This window comes from Pelodiscus sinensis, chromosome 3, assembly GCF_049634645.1.
Source record: "Pelodiscus sinensis isolate JC-2024 chromosome 3, ASM4963464v1, whole genome shotgun sequence".
Lineage (NCBI taxonomy): Eukaryota > Metazoa > Chordata > Testudines > Trionychidae > Pelodiscus > Pelodiscus sinensis.
Genome location: NC_134713.1, coordinates 107,681,847 through 107,701,015, shown reverse-complemented (window position 1 = coordinate 107,701,015; position 19,169 = coordinate 107,681,847). Strand labels below are relative to the sequence as shown.

Here is a 19,169-nt window from a genome sequence, read left to right as displayed (position 1 = left end):
CGTTTAAACAAGTGTGAGACAGATGGTGTTAATTTATAACAGAAATGTTTAAAATGGTGACTGTACTTAGAAATATTCAGGAGGAGAGGGACAATGCCAACAGGCATGCAGAAAAGGATAGGAAACAGTTAACACACAAAAACCGTGAGAAGAAGTTAGAGCAGCAACTCACTTCCTGGCAGATGAAAATAAGGCAGCCAAGACAGCGGGAGGCCATCAGAAGTGTGAAGTCGAAATCACTAAATTATGTGCCCAACTTAGCACCCAAATGGGGGTGGTAGCAGCTGCAAGGTTAAGAAAAAATTGTGATTGGGAGCCCCCAGGAAAAATAGAGATACTCCCTGATGCTAACCCCAAAAGCCCATTCAACCTCAATTGGCTACACATGTACAATGTTGTCCCTGTTTTCACGAGGGACATTAAACTCATATTTGCAGGAGCAGATCTTCTCACAACAAAGCTGGTCATAGACATAAGAAGATAGTCTCTGGGGGCGTGACTAGACTTCAGGGTTTTTTCGAAAAAAAATGGCCTTTTTTTTTAAAAAAAAAAACTTCCCCTGCATCTAGACTGCCACCACGTTCTTTTGAAATTAAATAGAAAGAACACAGCGGTTTTTTCGACCATGGTAAACCTCATTTTACGAGGAAGAATGCCTTTTTTCAAAAGTGCTCTTTCAAAAAAAGACATTCTTGAATGCAAACAGGGCTTTTTTGAAAGAGAGCATCCAGACTGCCTGTGTGCTCTCTTTCGAAAAAGTGGCTCGCTTTTTTGAAAGAAGTGGTTGTAGTCTAGACGCTCTTTTTCGAAAGAGGCTTTTTTGAAAGTATCTTTTGAAAAAGCCTCTTTCAAAAGAGCCTTGTAGTCTAGACGTAGCCTTAGTCAGGCCAAAGCTATTGCCATGAGACTGGAACCACTGAACCATGGCACAGCTATGGCATGACTGGGAAATGTACCCCTCTGCTGATGGCATGGACCTAAACCCAACCAGCTCAGTTATATACTTCTTCTTGTGTTGCAGATGCACTTGATGCATAGGTTCTTGAGAGTAGACTGCTGCTGGATCCCGGGAATGGATGTTAAGGGCTCTCAAATATTACTACCTGCTTTTTCCCTCAGGAAACTATATATCATGGAAGAGCAGAAACCAGGGGAATCCCCAAAGCTTACCTAATTCAAATTAAAGATTCTTCCAGCGCTCTGATTCATTATCCCAGTAAGAAAAGAATAGGATAATCATGTTCTACTATCAGGGACCCAAATTAGTACAGAGCACTTATGCAGAACTAAATTCTCAGACAAAAGTGGCCATGGGGGCGGTGGATATAGAATGCCTAACCTGGAAGGAACTCGTGGCAAAAATCAAAGAGGCAGGGGATTTGCTGAGAAAGATTAGTGTCTTAAAAAGACATGTCAGCAAAAAGACTACCTTAAATCCAGTACAGGCTATTACATTTGCAAATAAGGTTCTCACTCTGCCTCTCACCTTCCCAATTATAATTGCCTTATCTCCCACAACCCTGGGCAGCACCAACCCAAGGAAACCCTTAGGAACATGATTTGGATGGAACTGGTAAAGTTACAGGAGGATATGAGAAAATATGGTTGGCTGCCCTCAGCTTTCTCATTAATGCTTTATCACAGGTCATGCAGAGAAAAGTTAATGAAGGGAGCCTACCTCGGCCTATTGCCCCAGTACAGAGTGAGTTCCCGACATCCATTTCATGCCCAAACTAGATTCCTGTCCTACATTCTGAGAAGTAGAGGGTCCTGAGGGAGTGGCCAATCAATAGAGGTGCCTAGTTCCCAACGGGCCTCCCCAGACAACAGCAATACTTCAGTGAGACATACCCACACACTGTGAGGGCTACAGTGAGGAACCCAGGGATATTTGCCCAATTGCTAGTAGATGCCAGAGCATGAGTAAATATTCACAGTCTTTGGTGGATCTCCAGAGGATGACCTACCAAAAAACATAAGTAGATTATCAAGGAAAGAACTGGAGACAACCCGGGTGACTCACACAAAGGAGCATCAGGAAAATCACCCAGAAGAAGCTCATGGAAACAACAGAGCTGATGCCTTAGCCAAAGCTATTTCTCTTAATAACCACACTAGAGAGACAGACTGGGTAGAACAAACAGAAGCAGTCACTTCCCAGGGAAAAACTTCAGAAAAATGAACAGATGCCTTGGATTTAAGTCTTCTTCAAGAGTGGGGTACAGAAATTCAGTCCTTAGCCAAGACAGGTAAAGATTCCACAGGAAAATGCAGGATTGAGAAGATTGGACATGTCTGGTGAGTGGATGAAAGTAGTCAAGAACACTGGACAGTCCCTATTCAGGTACAAGGGGATCTGATCCCATTTGTGCATGAGCAAGGACATAAAGGAAACCAGGTTACTTTAAATAAGATTAAAGATACCTGGTGGTGGCCAGGCATGAAAGTGGATATAGATCTGCAGGGCACTATGGTTAATGCTGATCCCTAGGATAAAAAAAATGCATTGGGGCACTAAAGAATAGATGGTTCCCGGTCCCAACTTCAGATAAATTACATAGACCCTTTATCCATCACAGTAGAAGGTATATTCTGCCTGGATATTCCTTCTCCAAATGGATGGAAGCCATCCCTACTAAAACTAACATTGACTCACTCATTGCTAAGCAGTTCTTTAACATAGTTTTCTCAAGAATGGGAATTCCCGGAGTAATAAATTCAGATTTTGGCTCCCATTTTGTGAGAGATGTTATGCAAGAACTAGGTAAAACTGTATGCATTAAGCAACATTTCGACATAGCTGGACACCCTGAATCCTCTGAATAAGTTGAATGAACCAATCACACATCAAAGGAAGCTTTAAAAACTCATGGAGGGACTGGGATGAAAAACTACCAATCATCTTAATGGCTCTAAGAGATTCTAAGGAAATACAGGGGTAAGCTCCCTTTGAAGTTATGACTGGAAGGCAAATGCACATGCCTGAAAGTTGGTGGTTGACTTGGCTCTATGTAAGCGCACGTCTACACTGCATCCCTAGTTTGGACATTTTTTGAGGAGTAACATTAGTTCGGACTAAGGGCTTTAGTCCGAACTAACACGTCCCAGCGCGAACTTCCTGGTTCGAATCAGCTGTGATTCGAACTAGCGCACCGGCAAGATCATGTTAATGAAGCGCGAGATATATAAATCCCCACTTCATTAACTACTTTGGTCGTCTCCGTTTGCATCCCTAGTCCGAAGTAGGGATGCAGTGTAGACGTACCCTAACAGAGGAAGAATTAGGCCTCCAGGTCTGGTGGAGACTAGTACAATTACCAGTAGCAAAGTGTACAGTTATTCCTGATAACTGTGGCAGGCAAAAAATAATCGAAGTTATCCAAGAAGATGGGTCTGTTATTGTCTATATTGGAAAAGCGTGTGTGTGTGTGTGTGTGTGTGTGTGTGTAAGAACAAGATGTAGTATTTTATTGATTAATCAATATTGGATTCAATCCATGGTGCCTTACATTAATCACCATATCTGTAATGTAACCACTATTGTTAGTTGTGATAGTAAGCTTATCGTGCCTATATGGACTGTAAAACATTTAAAAGCTTAACCTGAGCACTACAAGGAGTTTTCCCCATTGCACTGGGAAAGGGTCTCATAGCTATTAAGGACCTATTAACTCATCTCTCCTTACAAACTGAACGTCAGAAGCTATGCCTCTTCAGAATTCGGAGCAAACTCAAGATTCAACACTATAACCAGGAGAAATTTATGCTGAGCAGCTACAATTAAAAACACAGGCCATCATTTCTAGTGGGATTCCTTACTTGGGTGGAGCCCCAGAACCATGGATCTTTTAAATATAATGCTTCACCCCACTGTGGTGATAATCAATTTGCAAATTATACTAGCAATAAGTCTGGTTCTACTGGTTTGCTGGATCCAACGACTAATGTGATGCCTGCAATGGATTAAAGATCAGACCAGGTACCACAGTGTAAGGATGTGATGAGCATACTTGCTCAGAGCAAGCACTAGGGATGTAAAATCCTGTTTAACTGGCTAACCGGTTAAACAATATGTTCAACCAGTTAACCAATTAAATGGGGCTGGGCGGGGGGGGCACCACAGGCCAGCTGGAGAGGTGTCTGCCACTTGGCTGGAACACCCCCTCCTGCCATGGCAAGGGGATGCACTGGATAGGACATCAAAACAGCTCCTCCCTGTGGCAGGCCAGGGAACCCCTCAGACAGATTGGTGGAGGGGCCCCCACGGGGATGCAGCAGCCCCCTGCCTGCTGCAAGTGAGGAGCTGCTCCAGTCCCACTGGTTAAACTTAACTGGTAAGCCTCACCTGTTAAGGCTGAGTTTTACTGGTTAACTAGTTAAACCTTCACATCTCTAACAAGCACCCTATCAACAGGGGGACCAGCTCTGTGTTCTTGGGGAACCAGGGCATAGTATCCAGATTGTCTGTCTCACAAAAGACCTCTCCCCCCACAACCAGGCTCTGCATGAACCAAAGCCGATGAGAAGAAAGCCTTAAAAAAAGCTATGACAAGGCAGGGGAAAACACACCTGAACGCCTCTGGAAACTCCCGTAGCTTCATTTCCATCAAAGATTGCACAGAAAGGAATCTCCATTAGCATACAGAATGGAGAACAGAAAGTCCAAGGCAAGATGTGCACTGAACGTGGGACCCAAAAAGCAGGGAGCATTGCCTAATGCGAAATCTCTGCTCCAGATGCTAATGAACCCATGCTTGCACCCATCCAGATCAGTAATTATAAGACAAATTCTGGTAATAAATCTTCTATTGGTATCCAAAATACTGAAACTGCCTAATTGCATTATGAGCTCCCTGGAAGGAATACAGCCTATCGCCAGGAATGATCAGTTTCTATTGTCTAGACTAAACAAAATAACTTTGGAATACTCCCTTGAATCATCAGTTCATTCATAAATAAATCTCCCTTGAACCACTGTTGTTTCCCCAAGGGTTCTGATCCTTGCATCCAAATTCTGAATCAGTTCCAGTGGGGTCTTGACTGATCATGTTGGGGGCTCTGCTTGTCTCCAGCCCTCCAGACTTCCAGCCCCCAACACCACCTGACCAATTCAAGCTTCACTGAGTGGAGAGATCCAGTATGTGCTCTCTTGCACTCTTTCTGTGCCTTCTGACTGTGCCTTAGGTGATGAGCTGTGGTTTGCTAGCCCTAGCTTTTGTAATCAGATTTAAGTTAGATTTGAATATTGTAACTGTTTTGTTTGTTTGGGTCCCTTGTATGGTTACTACCTGGAAATAAATAACTTTCATGGTTAAGCTGTAACTCAGCCATGAACTTTCATGGCTGCTTCTATCTCTCTCGGTCCCCTTCACTCCACTAACGAATGGGGTTTGGGGAGGGGGCTAGTGTCAGAGTTACTTGCTCTTTTAGGTAGCCACTAGCAATTGTCCCAAACTAACACCATCCAAGACCCAGTTCAGGTTACTTTGAATTTAAGTTGATTTTATTGTCACAACAAAAAGGAGAGATCATCATAAAATGAGGAAAAGCTATGAGGAAATAAACTCATGGAAACAGATACTACAGAAAGGAATGCTAAGTGAGCATAAAGCTCAAGTTACAGAGTACTGAAATTTTACCTACGCAGTATAACAGAAAAAAACCTTGTTCTCCCCTCAACCTACTACTGTCCATTTCAGGCCTTTAGAAGAAAACTCACTCACATGTTCAGCGGGGTATGTGTATGTCAAATACTTTCATTTTATGGTGTTCTGCTTAGGTCATTTAGCATGCACCATCACCTCCCCTGAACAGTAATTAACTTTTAACTTGTTTTGCAATAAAATGAAATGCATTCCTTTTCAGATGCCAGATTACTCTAAAAAAATCAATGCTACTTTATGTTTTCCAATTCATATGAACATTTAAGCAATACTGAGTCTGAGTCTAACTTCACTTAAACTGGTGCAAAACAGAAGCACTGTAAATTCCAACAAAGTCACCTGTGTTATGGGGGATCAGAAGCAGACTCAGTATTTTTAAGTATCCACAGCTTCATTGTCATATAGAGCTTTTGTTCAACTTGCTAACAATCCAAATGCAGGGAATGTTTTGGAAAAGCTCCTATCTGTTCAGGGCTGAGGGCTGCCTCCCTCACTCAGCCCTTAGCACTGCCTGAACCATGCCACAGTGGGCTCCAGCAACCATTTAAAGGGCCTCGAGCAGAGTTTCTCAATCTTTTTTTTAATATAAAGTACCCCTTTTTAAAAAAAAAAAAAAAGTTGTAAGTACCCCCAGTACCTACAGTTTTCAGACACACACAATTTTCTTCTAACATTGCAACACATTTGTTTAAACAGCTTAATCATAGCCGGGCAGGCAATGAAATTGTTGGGTGTAAAAAGTACAAAAATAATAAAGTGCTGTAAAACTTGAAGCAAAAAATTCTGTTTTTCCCCAAATTTCAGTTGTGTTGAAATACCCCCCAGACTTCTCTCAAGTACCCCTAAGGGTACTCGTACCACTGGTTGAGAAACACTGGCCTAGAGCACCGGCAGCACCAGGTACACCTTTTAAATTGCCAGACCCCATGGCAGTTTCTTCATTTCCCCCCCACTGTTGGTGGCCTGTTCTGTTCTGCCCCAACATGACACACCTGCAAGGTTTGTTCAGCCTGAAGGGGGAAGAGCTTAGAAGGAGAAAACTTACGGCAGAAAGGAGCAGTGAACAGGAAGAAGGCTGCTCTGTCCCAGAGACTGCTGATAACCAAGGTGCTCTAGCCAAGGAGGCTACAGGGCACACGGCTCACAAAGCTGGCCTAACTGACTGGAAAGCAGTATGCCCCACGAGGAATGGCAGAAGGTAAACCCCACAAAGGGACAATACTGCTTGAGGAACTGTCCATCATTTTAGCCAGATGCTCCTCTCTTGCAAGGGGAAGTGAGGAGGAGAAGCCAATCTTTTGCCAGTATGTGTTTGCCTCAAAGAGTTTCCTATTACTCTTTCCTAGTACTATTAAGATTCCTTTAATATGGTCAATGGTTAAAGCACAGAACTACCGATAATTGTCCTATCTAGTCCTATCTTTACCACAAGCGTTGGGCAAACTATTGAATCTCTCAATGCCTCCTTTATTCCACCTGTAACATGAGGATAATAAAGTACTTAGTTCTTCAAAAGAAAAGCACACCTATTGTCTCTATCCAATTAACAGATCTTCAACAATAATGCTTGGAGACCCTACCAAGCAGTTGGGAGAAGGTAATATCTGAAGTGGAATAGGAACTAAGCTACCCATCCAATGCTAGCTGCAGATAGCTGTGAAAAGACCAGCAGGAGAACCGAGAATGAATACTTGGCATGAAAAAAATAACAGCCAGGAAGAGTCAGTGCTGAAGTAATTCCTACAATTTGTGCATGTACTATTCCATAGTAACAAAGGGATTGAACAGTATTAGAGAACGAAATGGACAGATCCAGCATAAGACTGAGTCATATAAAAGACATAAATCACCTGAAGAAATCTCCATTAAACTTCAGACATTACTCTTAATCATCACTAGGCTTAAGTCTGTCCCCTGGGAGATGCCCCAGTTAAACATTCTAATCATGTGTATTATACAAAATGATAGCAAGCAGTCATCACATCCCCAAAATATTACTTCATACAAGAAATTCTCAAAAGATCTGGAATTTTAAAGCATACCCATTACAGTGACAAAACCTCGTGAAGAATTAACATAGGCATAACTTGAGGTAAGATCTCTATTAACGTTGGTGGCGCCTTTCCATTGTAAAGGATCATTTTCAGTTGCTTTTAACTTTCACAGCGTTTTTTTATTTCAAATGAAATCTGGTACACTGACTCTCAAATCAGGGAGCTTTTAGCTATTTATTTCCACTAAAAATTTCATCAAAAACACTGAGCTACTTTCAATCAAAGAAAAAGGGGGGGATGCCATTTTCTATGTACACAAAAAAAAATTAGTAATTAAAAACAGTTCTTGTGCCTCAGTGGGAGGTGCTGGAAATTTGAAATTTGGCAGGGATGTTAAACCTAGGAGATGTTTTCTAGTGGTCCAGAGAAAATAATTTTTGGTGTGGCAGAGTCATAAGGGTTTAACAATGCACTTCCCGTATTTACATTGTTTTATCATCGAACAAAAAATAGTCTGCCAGTGTTTCACTGGCAATGTTACTGCCCTCATAAATGGATTAGTAATTTTCATGGACTAGATACATTCAACCTGTTGTGTCCATATGCACCTGTAAGAAAGCTGAATTGGATTTTAGGTTCTTTTTTTTTTTTTTAATATGTAGATGCTTTGTGGAATGTGGTACTGCATAAGGAATCAGGGTTCAAATAATAAAGGTGCATATGGACGAAGACAGGATTCTGAAGCAGGCTTATCCAAGGTTAAGTTACAATATATTTATATTAGAACACACAAGCTGCAGCCTTACTGGGGCTAGATTTTGTGCTGCACCTCTCAGGAAGAAGAGATATAAACCCACCTTAACTTTGCCTGCTCCTGGAGCAGGTACTGCCCTTAAGACTGCTCTTACAACAGTCTCCACATGGCTCCTAATGAAGTGTTTCACTGTTCAAAACAGCTGAATTGCTAAATATAACGACTATTCTCCCACCCCTGGCAGCGTACTGTCAAAGTGATATACAGGTGCCACAGGTGGCTACGATCTGCCCTCTGTCTTTAATTATATGATCACTTCCTATTTTTTTCTCCTCACAGAATGCATAATTTATTCACTATGCACTATGGATTATGTTCAGTGAAAGAGGCAGATTTTTTTCCCCTCATTGTTTGTGTGGTCCTGTACTTTATACATTGCACACCATCAAAACTCTGCTCAAAATAGAATTTTTCCTTCATTCATGGACAGTCTTATGATGCCACTCACAAGCTCATCGGCTCACTTAATGTTACTGACTTTACTTTCAGAATAACCCTGACAGCTGAGGGAAACTGAGGCACAGAGTGATCATGTAATTTATGCAAGAACACACCAAAATGAGACCTAGTTCTGCATCTTCTACACAAGAGCATTCTTTTCCCTCCCTGAGGATCCGGTCTTACTTCAATACTATATCACCTTCACAGCCAGCTCTACCACTTCAGTCAAAGATCCAAAGATGCTCTGAGCACAGGCATCTCCAACCTGCATACTGAAAGAAAAAGGAGCCCTGTGGAAAAAAATACTATAGGACCACATTTTAAAGCTTCAGTTATAAATACAACATACATGCAGAGTATGGAGTTATAGCAAATATGGGAAAAGAGCCTTACAAAGTCAAACACACTAAACAGGAAGAGTAGCAGGCCACTTACTATCTTTTTGCTCTCTTCCCTATGGCCCAGTTCTCGAATTCTCTCCATGATGGCCTCCTCAGAGGCTTTAACAGTTACAGAGCTATTGCTGAGAAGGGAAGCAACTTGCCCTTTAAAAGCACTCAGCAGGCTCTGAGCAGTCCTGGCCTCTTCTATGCTGCTCTTCAGACTCGCATCCAGCTCACTGGAACATCTCTTCATGTGATACAGTTCCTGCTTTGAGGCTTCCCAAGCCTTCTGGCTAGCAGCCAGACTCTCTTGGAGGACTCTGATCTCTCTCTCTAGATTCTGTCTGGCTGTCAAAGCACTCTCCAGGTCCTAAAATATGGGAAAAGCATAAAACCAGGCTTAACACAGGTCAGAAACAAAGAAGGGGGAATAAATGGCTAATTTTCAGCATCAAGAGAGACAGTAGCAGAGAGGTGCTGAAAGAGGAAGTTACTTTTCTTGTGCAGTAATGATGTTTCTGGGAGATGTGTCCCCCTGGGAGTGCTCCACTGTCGGTGTATATGCACTCCCTGTGCCACTCAGAGACTTTTGTGGTGAGTGTCTATTAGGGATATTAAAATGTGTTTAAAAAGGTAACCGTCTAACTGCTAAAAATCCTGGTGATTATTTGCTTACATGCTGTGGGCTCTACAGTATAAAACTTAAATAAGCTTTATACTGCATAGCCTGCAGCAAAGCCTCCCCAGAAATGAGGCCACCAACTCCTGTCAGCCCTGCTCCTGAGGAGGAGGCTTTGCTGTGGGCTCTGCAGCCAGCTCCCCAGGAGTTGGGCTGGCAACCCTTGCTGTCCCCAACTCCTGCAGAGCCAGCATGTAACCTGCAGCAGCAGGGAAACTTCTGAGCAATATGGGACTCTCTCAGGCACCAGACACAACGAGTGTGTCCGGCAGTTACATGAATCAACGCTTAGTCTTCTAAAAGCCCAAGTGGCATTTGTTTTGGGGGGTTGGGATTTTTTTTTAATCCTAACATGGTAGAGAGGGAATATTAGCTATTAAGGAAAATAAAAGAAATAAAAACAACTACTATTTATGCCAATGATGGAGGTAAGAAAGGGGAAATTGCTTGATCTGTTGGAGGCCAAAGGCCCTTGAAAAGGAACGGATAGCCTTGAGGCAACAGAGTGGGAGAGCACATGTGTAGGGGAGCAGACACTGTTACCAAAAAATTGCTGATTAGAGGTGCGGGAGCACACACACACCCTCACACCTACAGTGGAGCACTCAGAAAGCCACATACCTCAACGAAGAACTGGTATCGTTAGGACCAAAGTTATTGATTATGGGTCCAATCTTGCAAGTCCTTCACAGATAGAATACTTGTTGAGCTAACAGGAGCCCCACCAACAGAGAGCAGGCAGTATCTGCCCCACATTTAGTATCAATGGCCCTCGTGGTACACAGTGAATGGAGAAGTAAGATTTGAAGATGACACAAAAGTACTTATAGCTATAAAATATAAACATTGCTAGATTGTGATGATACCTGTTAAGAAAAAATTGTAACTGGGCAAAGTCAATGATGCATGGAAAATTTTTAAAAACAACAACTAGTCTAGTAGCACCTTAAAGACTAACAAAACATGTAGATGGTATCATGATCTTTCGTGGGCACAACCCAGAAGTGCCCACTAGATTGCTTTTCTTCTAGCCACTAGTGGCAGGGTTACCACCCACCTCTCACAGGCACCCCCATTGGTTGATGGTTTCTTCAGTTGGCTTCAGTGACTCAGCACTTCAGCCAAGTCATATACAGCATCTATAAGTCAAACAGAACAAACCCCTTCTGAGTCTTTACCTCCTCCCAGTCCTTGTATGGTGCCATACCCCCAGGGCTTCTGCCTCTGAAACACTGTCTTTCTGCAGCCTTCCCTGGACTCACTTCCTGCTCAGTCCCACAGTCAGCCAGGAGCTCCTTCTTAGCTCTGCAAATCTTTGCCCACACTGAGATGTCCCTGATCCTACTGCTCTTTCAGCCAGCCAGAACCGTGGTCCTCTCTCTTCTAGCTCCAGGCAGCTACTAAATAGACTTCTTCTCTTCCATTCCTTTGTATGTGGCCCTCCTTCAGCCCCTCTGATTGGCTGCTTCCCCTGCAACCACTCTAAGCCGCTCCTCTCTGGGACCAGATGTGGAAGGAGCCGGAAAAACTCCAACAGGGGGTCTCGGGGACTAGTCCATCCCATCACAACACCCTTTGTGGTCATTTATGTCATCTCAGAACACACTGGTGGAATTTGCTTGGCAAAACAAATGGTCAACTAGGACAGTCAATTGACCCCAGCATCTGTTCGTCAGGTTTTGATCTGCCAAAGCACCTATGGTCATCTCTGAACCAGTTTTGAACAGGACAGGGCAACTGTGTGGCCAATCTCTTCAAATTAATTTTTTTCTATTGATGCAGTGACCGTCAACTTTAGCATATCATTGTCAAGTGCTCACTGATTTATTTCAATGGGAGGCTACTGTCCGTCCATCTGGTTGATGATGTCATTAAATAGTTGGGCAGAGAGTGCACGCGCCAATGGGTCTGGACTCTACAGGTTTAGGGGACGTGGCAGGGCAGGTGGGGCAGGACAGCAGCTCTGTCCAGCATCCCTGTAGAATAGTCTTTAAAAATGTCTGATGAAGTTAATCCTTGCATAGTCTATGCCCCTTAAAGGGAATGTACACAGCAGAGAAACACAGAAAGACAATGATAGCAAAGATCCCAGAGAGGTAATGTTGTCATAAAATACTGGAGTCTGGGGAATATTGCATAGGAACTGCAGCTCTGTGGATACCCCAAAATCCTGGGAATAGTCTGATGGATCTCTTTGGATCTCAGTTATAGAGCCATGACCTTTGCCTCCTCTTATGTGAGCTCACAAAACTTGCCAAGTAAATTTCCTCTTCTTTGTGATGATCCAGGCATCAGTTTGAGAAAGAGATAAAGATGTGCAGATATGTCAAGGATATATAAAATAATGAATGATATAGAGAAGGCCAGTTGGACAGTACTGCATACCCCGTCCAGTGATACAAGAACAAGGCATCATTCAATGAAAGAGAACATATTTTAACACAGACAAAATCAAAAACATAGCTTGCTTCATTTTATCAACCTGTGAAACTCTTTGTCCCAGGGTATTCATGAAACAGTTCAATTTCTTTTAAAGCATTATATATTTATGTGAATAAGAATAAAATCTGTTGTCAAACTAGTTAGGACTACAATGTAGAAAGGAACATAATCCTTCACACTTCAGGGAATACTCTGATTAACAACTAACAATGGGAAGGAATTTCCCTTCCCACAAGACACAACTTTACAGGAACAGGTAGGTGGGTATATTTACAGGGAGCCTTTTGCGTTCTCCAGAAGCATCAGGTTTCAAATACTATGGGAGGCAGGATACCATACTTAAATGGCCAGTTTTGTTGCAGTGTCATAATCCCCTATGTTAAATACATTTACAAAAACCACAGAAACAAAAACCTGTTGAATAAATACTTGTCATTATTCATTATTAAACTAATTTTAGAATTGCCAACCAAATCTTGGCAAGGGTCCATTTTATCTCCTTTTTCAACTGTAAAACGGTCCTTTTAACAGTGCAATTATTGCAGTGCCAAAAATAAAATTATAGCTATTACAGAAAAGAATGAAGGGAAATCTACTCCAATTACAATATTATTTAATCAAACTGTAAATTTCCTTTCACAGGTGCAGCACAATGAGAGCTAGCAAGAATCAGTGTGAACATTGACCAGTTTTGATCCGTTTATTTTTTTAAAAATTTACAAACATAAAAACAATTGCTCCAAAAGACTACAGAACTGAAATGACAAATTGGACAAAACAGTTCAAAAGGGACATAATTATTGCGCTTCTTTCTTATTTTAAGTGTCATGGGTTATGGCAACCATTTATTTTTTTAAAAACTTTCCTTTTAAGAGCCATATTTACAAATCAGCTGAGGACTAAATCTTAAAAAAAGAAACAAATGCAAGCTGCAAAATAAAAAATTTAGTAAAATTCCCTTTTAATATTGCAATGCTGAACAGTCTGGCTACGTCTAGACTGGCATGATTTTCCGGAAATGCTTTTAAGAGAAAAGTTTTCCATTAAAAGCATTTGCGCAAAAGAGCATATAGATTGGCACGGACGCTTTTCCGCAAAAGCACTTTTTGCAGAAAAGCGTCCATGGCCAATCTAGACGCACTTTTGCACAAAAAAGCCCTGATAGCCATTTTCGTGATCGGGGCTTTTTTGCTCAAAACAAATCTCAGCTGTCTACACTGGCCCTTTTGCGCAAAAGTTTTGCGCAAAAGTGACTTTTGCCCGAACGGGAGCAGCATAGTATTTCCGCAAAAAGCACTGATTTCTTACAGTAGGAAGTCAGTGCTTTTGCGGAAATTCAAGCAGCCAATGTAGACAACTGGCAAGTTTTTCCGGAAAAGCATCTGATTTTCTGGAAAAACTGGCCAATCTAGACACAGCCTCTATGTATATGTACTTAATAGGGCTGACTATTAATTGCAATTAACTCATGCAACTAGCAAAAACTTAAACGTGATTATTAGTAGTTTTAATGACACTATTAAATTGAAGTGAAATTTATTAAATGTTTTTGATGTTTTTCTATATTTTCAAATATATTTAATTCGGTTACAAAAAGAATACAAAGTGTACAGTGCTCCCTTTATCTTATTTTTATTACAAATATTTGCACTATAAAAATGGTAAACAAAAGAAATAGTATTTTTAATTGGCCTCATACAAGTACTGTAGTACAATCTCTTTATTGTGAAGGTGCAACTATATAAAAAAATGTTGGTAACATAATTACATTAAAAAAAAGCAATATAAAGCTTTTAAACCTACAAGCTCACCTCAGCCAACTGATAAAAAAAAATTGTTTACATTTACAGGAGATAATGCTTCTCACTTTTTATTTACAATGTTACCTGAAAGTCAGAAAAGGATTCACACTGCCTCTTGTAACAGGTATTGCAAGGTATTTCCATGCCAGTGCCAGAAACGCTAAGGCCTTATCTCCACTTGCCAGAGGATCATTGTTCTGGCATTCGATCATCCAGGGTTCAATTTAGCAGGTGTAATAAAGACCCACTAATTAGAACTCTGAGGGCACCCCCGTCATCACCGGTACTCCTTGCTGTTGTGAGAAGTAAGGGAAGTTGACGAGAGCATTTCTCCCATTGACCTCTTGCTGTGGGGCCACCCCAGAAAAATCGGTGCAAGGTACATTGACTCCAACTGTGCAAGTCACGTAGGCGGAGTTGCGTATCTTGCATCAATTTTCTCCGCCAGTGTAGATATGGCCTAAATATTTATTATGCTTCTTCATATTTCAGTCACTTTTCCAGAGTACATGATTCCATGCTGATGATGCTCATTAAAATAAAATAATACATTAATTAAACCTGTATGTTTCCTGAGGTTTTACCTGCATTCAACCATATATTTCATGTTATGGCACACTCAGATGATGATCCAGCACATGCTGTTCATTTTAAGAACACTTGCACTGCAGATTAGACAAAATGCAAAGATGGTACCACAGTGTGAAACTTTTAAAGATAGCCAGAGTACTCGAGCCAAGGAGTAAGAACCTGAAGTGCCTTCCAAAATCTGAGAGATGAAGTCTGAAGCATACTTCCAGAAACCTTAAAAGTGCAGCGCTCTTATGTGGAAACTACAAAACCCGAACCACCGAAACGGAAAATCAACTTTCTACTAATGACAATTTGACTTAGATGATGAAAATGAACATGCATTAGTCCGCATTGCTTTGGATTGTTATTGAGCAGAACCCATAATCAGCATGAACAAATGTCCTCTGGAATGATGGTTGAAGCATAAAGGGACATCTGAATCTTTAGCACATCTGGCACAAATATTTTATGGCACCACCTATTACACTTTCAGATGACACTGTAAACAAGAAGCAGGCAGTGTTATCTCCTGCAAATGTAAACAGACTTGTTTATTTGAGCAATTGGTTGTACAGGAAGTAGGATTGTGTGGACTTTCTAGGCTCTAAAATTGTACATTGTTTTACTTTTAAATGCAGTTACTTTTTTACATAATTCTATATTTATAATTTCAACTTTCATGATAAAGAGACTGCACTGCAGTACAGTATTTTATTAAGTGAATTGAAAATACTATTTCTTTTATTTTTACAATGCAGGTATTTATCATAAAAAAATCAATATAAACTGAGTACTGTACATTTCATATTCTCTGTGGTAATTGAAATCAAAATATTTGAAAATGTAAAAAAAATCCAAAAATACTTAAATAAATGGTTTTCTATTCTTTGTTCAATAGAGTGATTAATCAGGATTAATTTTTAATCATTTGATAGCCTTAGTACTTAACACATTTTTAATTAACAATTTTAATTAAAAATTGCCAATCTTAGTAAATGTTGGAACTGCAGACAAGAAAATGCCAATCTCTCAGATATTCAGTGTTCATCAGAAATTGTCCATATTACAAGCCAGATCCACAAACCACTGACATCAATAAAAATCTCTAACTGACTTCAGTGGATTTGAAATCACAGATTGGCTATGTCTATAGCTACGCAAATTGCAAACTGCAATTTGCGTCGCTTTTTCTGCTTCTTTTTCAGAAGAGGTTTTTCTGACATTTGGCCTGTCTACACTGAGCCAAATGTCAGTAAAAAAAAACTTTTTTCGGAACATCCTTTCTTCCTCATAAAACGAAGTTTACAGGGATGCCTTAAAAGCACATCTGCTCTTCCGAAAAAAATTTCGGAAGAGCAGATGCACCTCCGGTATCCCGGAAAAACTTTACAGTGTAGACGTAGCCATTGTGGAGTCATGCTGCTAGACAGAATTTCTCCATATACAAGTCAAATGAATATTTATGATTCTGAAGTATGAGTTTATTATACAATACAAAAAATCTGGCGTCTGACAGGCAGGATGCTTCACTACCAGTTCTTCAAACGGAATTTTTAAGAAAACATTTTGTTAAATATTATTCAATATTATTTCTCTAACTGAAGAACAAATTTTACAGAATTTTTTTAAAAATAAATCTGGTACTGATTGCATCTCCACGGAAGAATACTTACAATACTCCCTCAAGTATATTTCAAGGAATAAAATATGGATTACTTAGCATACATTTCTACTCATCTTTCACTCTCCTGCCTCAGAGAAAAATGCTCTATACGTTTAGACTGGCATACATAATGTCTTCCTAGTTATCAATTTGAGAAGACAATAACCTGGGAGGTATAGTTGTTGAATGAGAATGAAAATATCACTTTGTTGACATACAGAAAATATCAACTCTAAAACACAACTCTCTAACAAAAGCATTTTTAATGTAATATTTTTGAGGCTTCATAAAATTGAAGGTGATAAACAAATAGTTTAATAAAATAAATAAACAAAAATGTATCTCCATTCAACACCCTAGCTTGATAGTTTTCAAAATAATTTTTGTGGGTAACATCATGTTGAAATCTTACATCGTTTACTTTTATTTCTTGGCAGATTATTCTACTGAAAAATACATTTTTCTAGAAAAAGATCTCTAAACCACACAGACATGCACACCAGAAAACAATTTACCTTGCTAAGCTTGTCCATGTCTTGGGAGTAAGTTACAGCCTTTTTCTGCTCTTTGCTCACTCCTGAAACAAGCCTCATGATGGTTTCTCTGCTAGCTTTTGACTCGATCTCATGACTATTGATAGCCTCTGCAAGAGTGGCAATCTGCCCTTTTAGCATCATATTTTCTTTATGCAGCTCGCTGACCTAGACAGACACATACAATTCAAATAATACATATTACTACAATTCTTACACTGTTTCCTGACAACAATCGTCTTCACTAATTCAAGTGCATTTTCTGTTCCTCATAATCATAAAAATGTTGTTTGCAAAACCTTTAAGGTCATATCTATGACTACGTTCTGTTATTCATTTCCAATGTTTCCCTGTAAACAAAGCAGAAAAAGAAGAGAAACTGGAGCCCAATATACCACAAAAAAAGTATGCCTTTGAATACCAAATGTTAATTTGGTTTAGTTATCCGCATACAAATTCTCAGCACTATATCAAACATTATCATCTAGAGGGCTGTTGTCATTTCTGCATGTCCACTCCAATGATAAGATTGGGCAGAAAATAAAAATAGATTATACAACTATATTAATGTGGGAAGCAGACAGCTTTTCCATTAGACTTATGGCTAACAAGCTTTTGGAATGGGAAACCAGCACAGGACATTGAGAAGTGATTTTACATTTGAAATATTCTGAGCCATAGGGAGCCATGTGATTTGGCACCAGATGCTTCTTAGCCATATAAGAGAGTTGGGGTATTTTGTAAACAAAATTACTTGAGGGGCTCTTTTGAGCAGCAGCCAGAATTCAGGGAAAAACAAGCCTCAGGCATGATCTTGATCTGCTGAGGTAATGCTGCAGCAACTCCAAAGAGCGCAAGTTTCCACAGGTCTAGAACCCAACTTGCACTCTTCCCATGACCTACTGTGGATACAGACCATGGGAAATTCCACCTCAAGGGCCTTACAGACAGCAGCCCCATGGCTCCAACTTGGCTCACTGCCCTATATAAACCCAAGGGACATGCCAAGAAGTGTACAGGCAATAGCATGGATCGTCTCTAGTTGCCATGACCTTTTCTGGTCCTTGCATGACCTCAGCTTGATTTAAACACCACCACCTGACTCAGACCTTGAAACCTGACCTGGACTCTGACCCTCAGTATTGACACTTGCCTGGACCCGACTACAAACTACTCTGCTGCTCCCAGCCTCAGGTTTGCCACTGCCCGGTCCTTTGGCTCTGAGAATCAAGATAGGTGTGGCTATAAACATGGGGTGCGGAATATCTCATGACACTTCAAAATGAGCAAAAAACATACAGGATTATATGTTCCCTTGTGTCCTGCTGGAATGATGACACTTAAGGTGGAGGTGCTCCTATTCTGTCTTTAACTCAGGTCATTAGTGGGAGAAAAGGGACACAGATAAGGGAAAATAATATCCAGAAAAAATACTCCATGTTCTAAAACACACTGTCTCCATAAAAGGAGACAAAGGTGCAAAGGTGGAAAGACTAGAGAGAGAGTGCAAAAGATGTCTACATTAGGGCAAACAGATGGTGCAGGTGATTTCATTTTCCTGAATGGGAGCTCAGCTTTCAAAAGTTTGAGACATGCCAGACGTGAAAGGTACTAAAGATTTTGAGCTTAGTTCTGAGATAAGGCTATACTCAATGAATGACTACATTTATTTGTACCTTGTAGTAATTGTGAGTGTTTTGATACAGGGGCAGATTTTAGGTTGTTTCAGTGTGTATCAATGAGAATGTTTCTGTTTAATGGCATGAATGCATTAAATAAGTATTAAGAATAATGCCAGGATTCTCATATTGCAATTCTATAGTTTTTAGCATTTTTAGACAAGCATTCAATTGTACTTATTTTCTTGATTTGTACTTAATCATAAATTAGTATTATATGAACATACATTAGGCCTCTCTGAGTTCAGTGAAGCTGTGGGAGATCAAAACCTCTAGAAACCACAACAATATGTGTAAACACTATTGCAAATTGTAGTATTTGCTCTATATTCTTATTTGACCACAACATTCTGATCTTGTATATATAAGTGGTTAAAACAGGCGTTTCATTTTTCTAAGATAAAAGGAAATTGCTCAATACAATTTTCTGCATCAAACTATTTCAAAGACAGAGCACCCTTGCATATGAATATCTATTAGAGCAATATAATGCAGTTAAATAT

At 40.3% G+C, this 19,169-nt stretch overlaps 1 protein-coding gene across 4 annotated transcripts in view; it reads right to left on the bottom strand.

Moving 5' to 3' along the window:
• Positions 1–19,169, bottom strand: part of CCDC170 (coiled-coil domain containing 170) — a 78,188-nt gene that overhangs the window by 19,764 nt on the left and 39,255 nt on the right. For all 4 annotated transcript variants that reach the window (XM_075924444.1, XM_075924443.1, XM_075924442.1 and 1 more), the window contains 2 exons: positions 16,970–17,155; positions 9,348–9,665 (listed from right to left, as the gene is read on the bottom strand). In XM_075924444.1, coding sequence (XP_075780559.1) covers positions 9,348–9,665; positions 16,970–17,155 — 504 coding nt within the window. The remainder of the gene's footprint in view (positions 1–9,347; positions 9,666–16,969; positions 17,156–19,169) is intronic.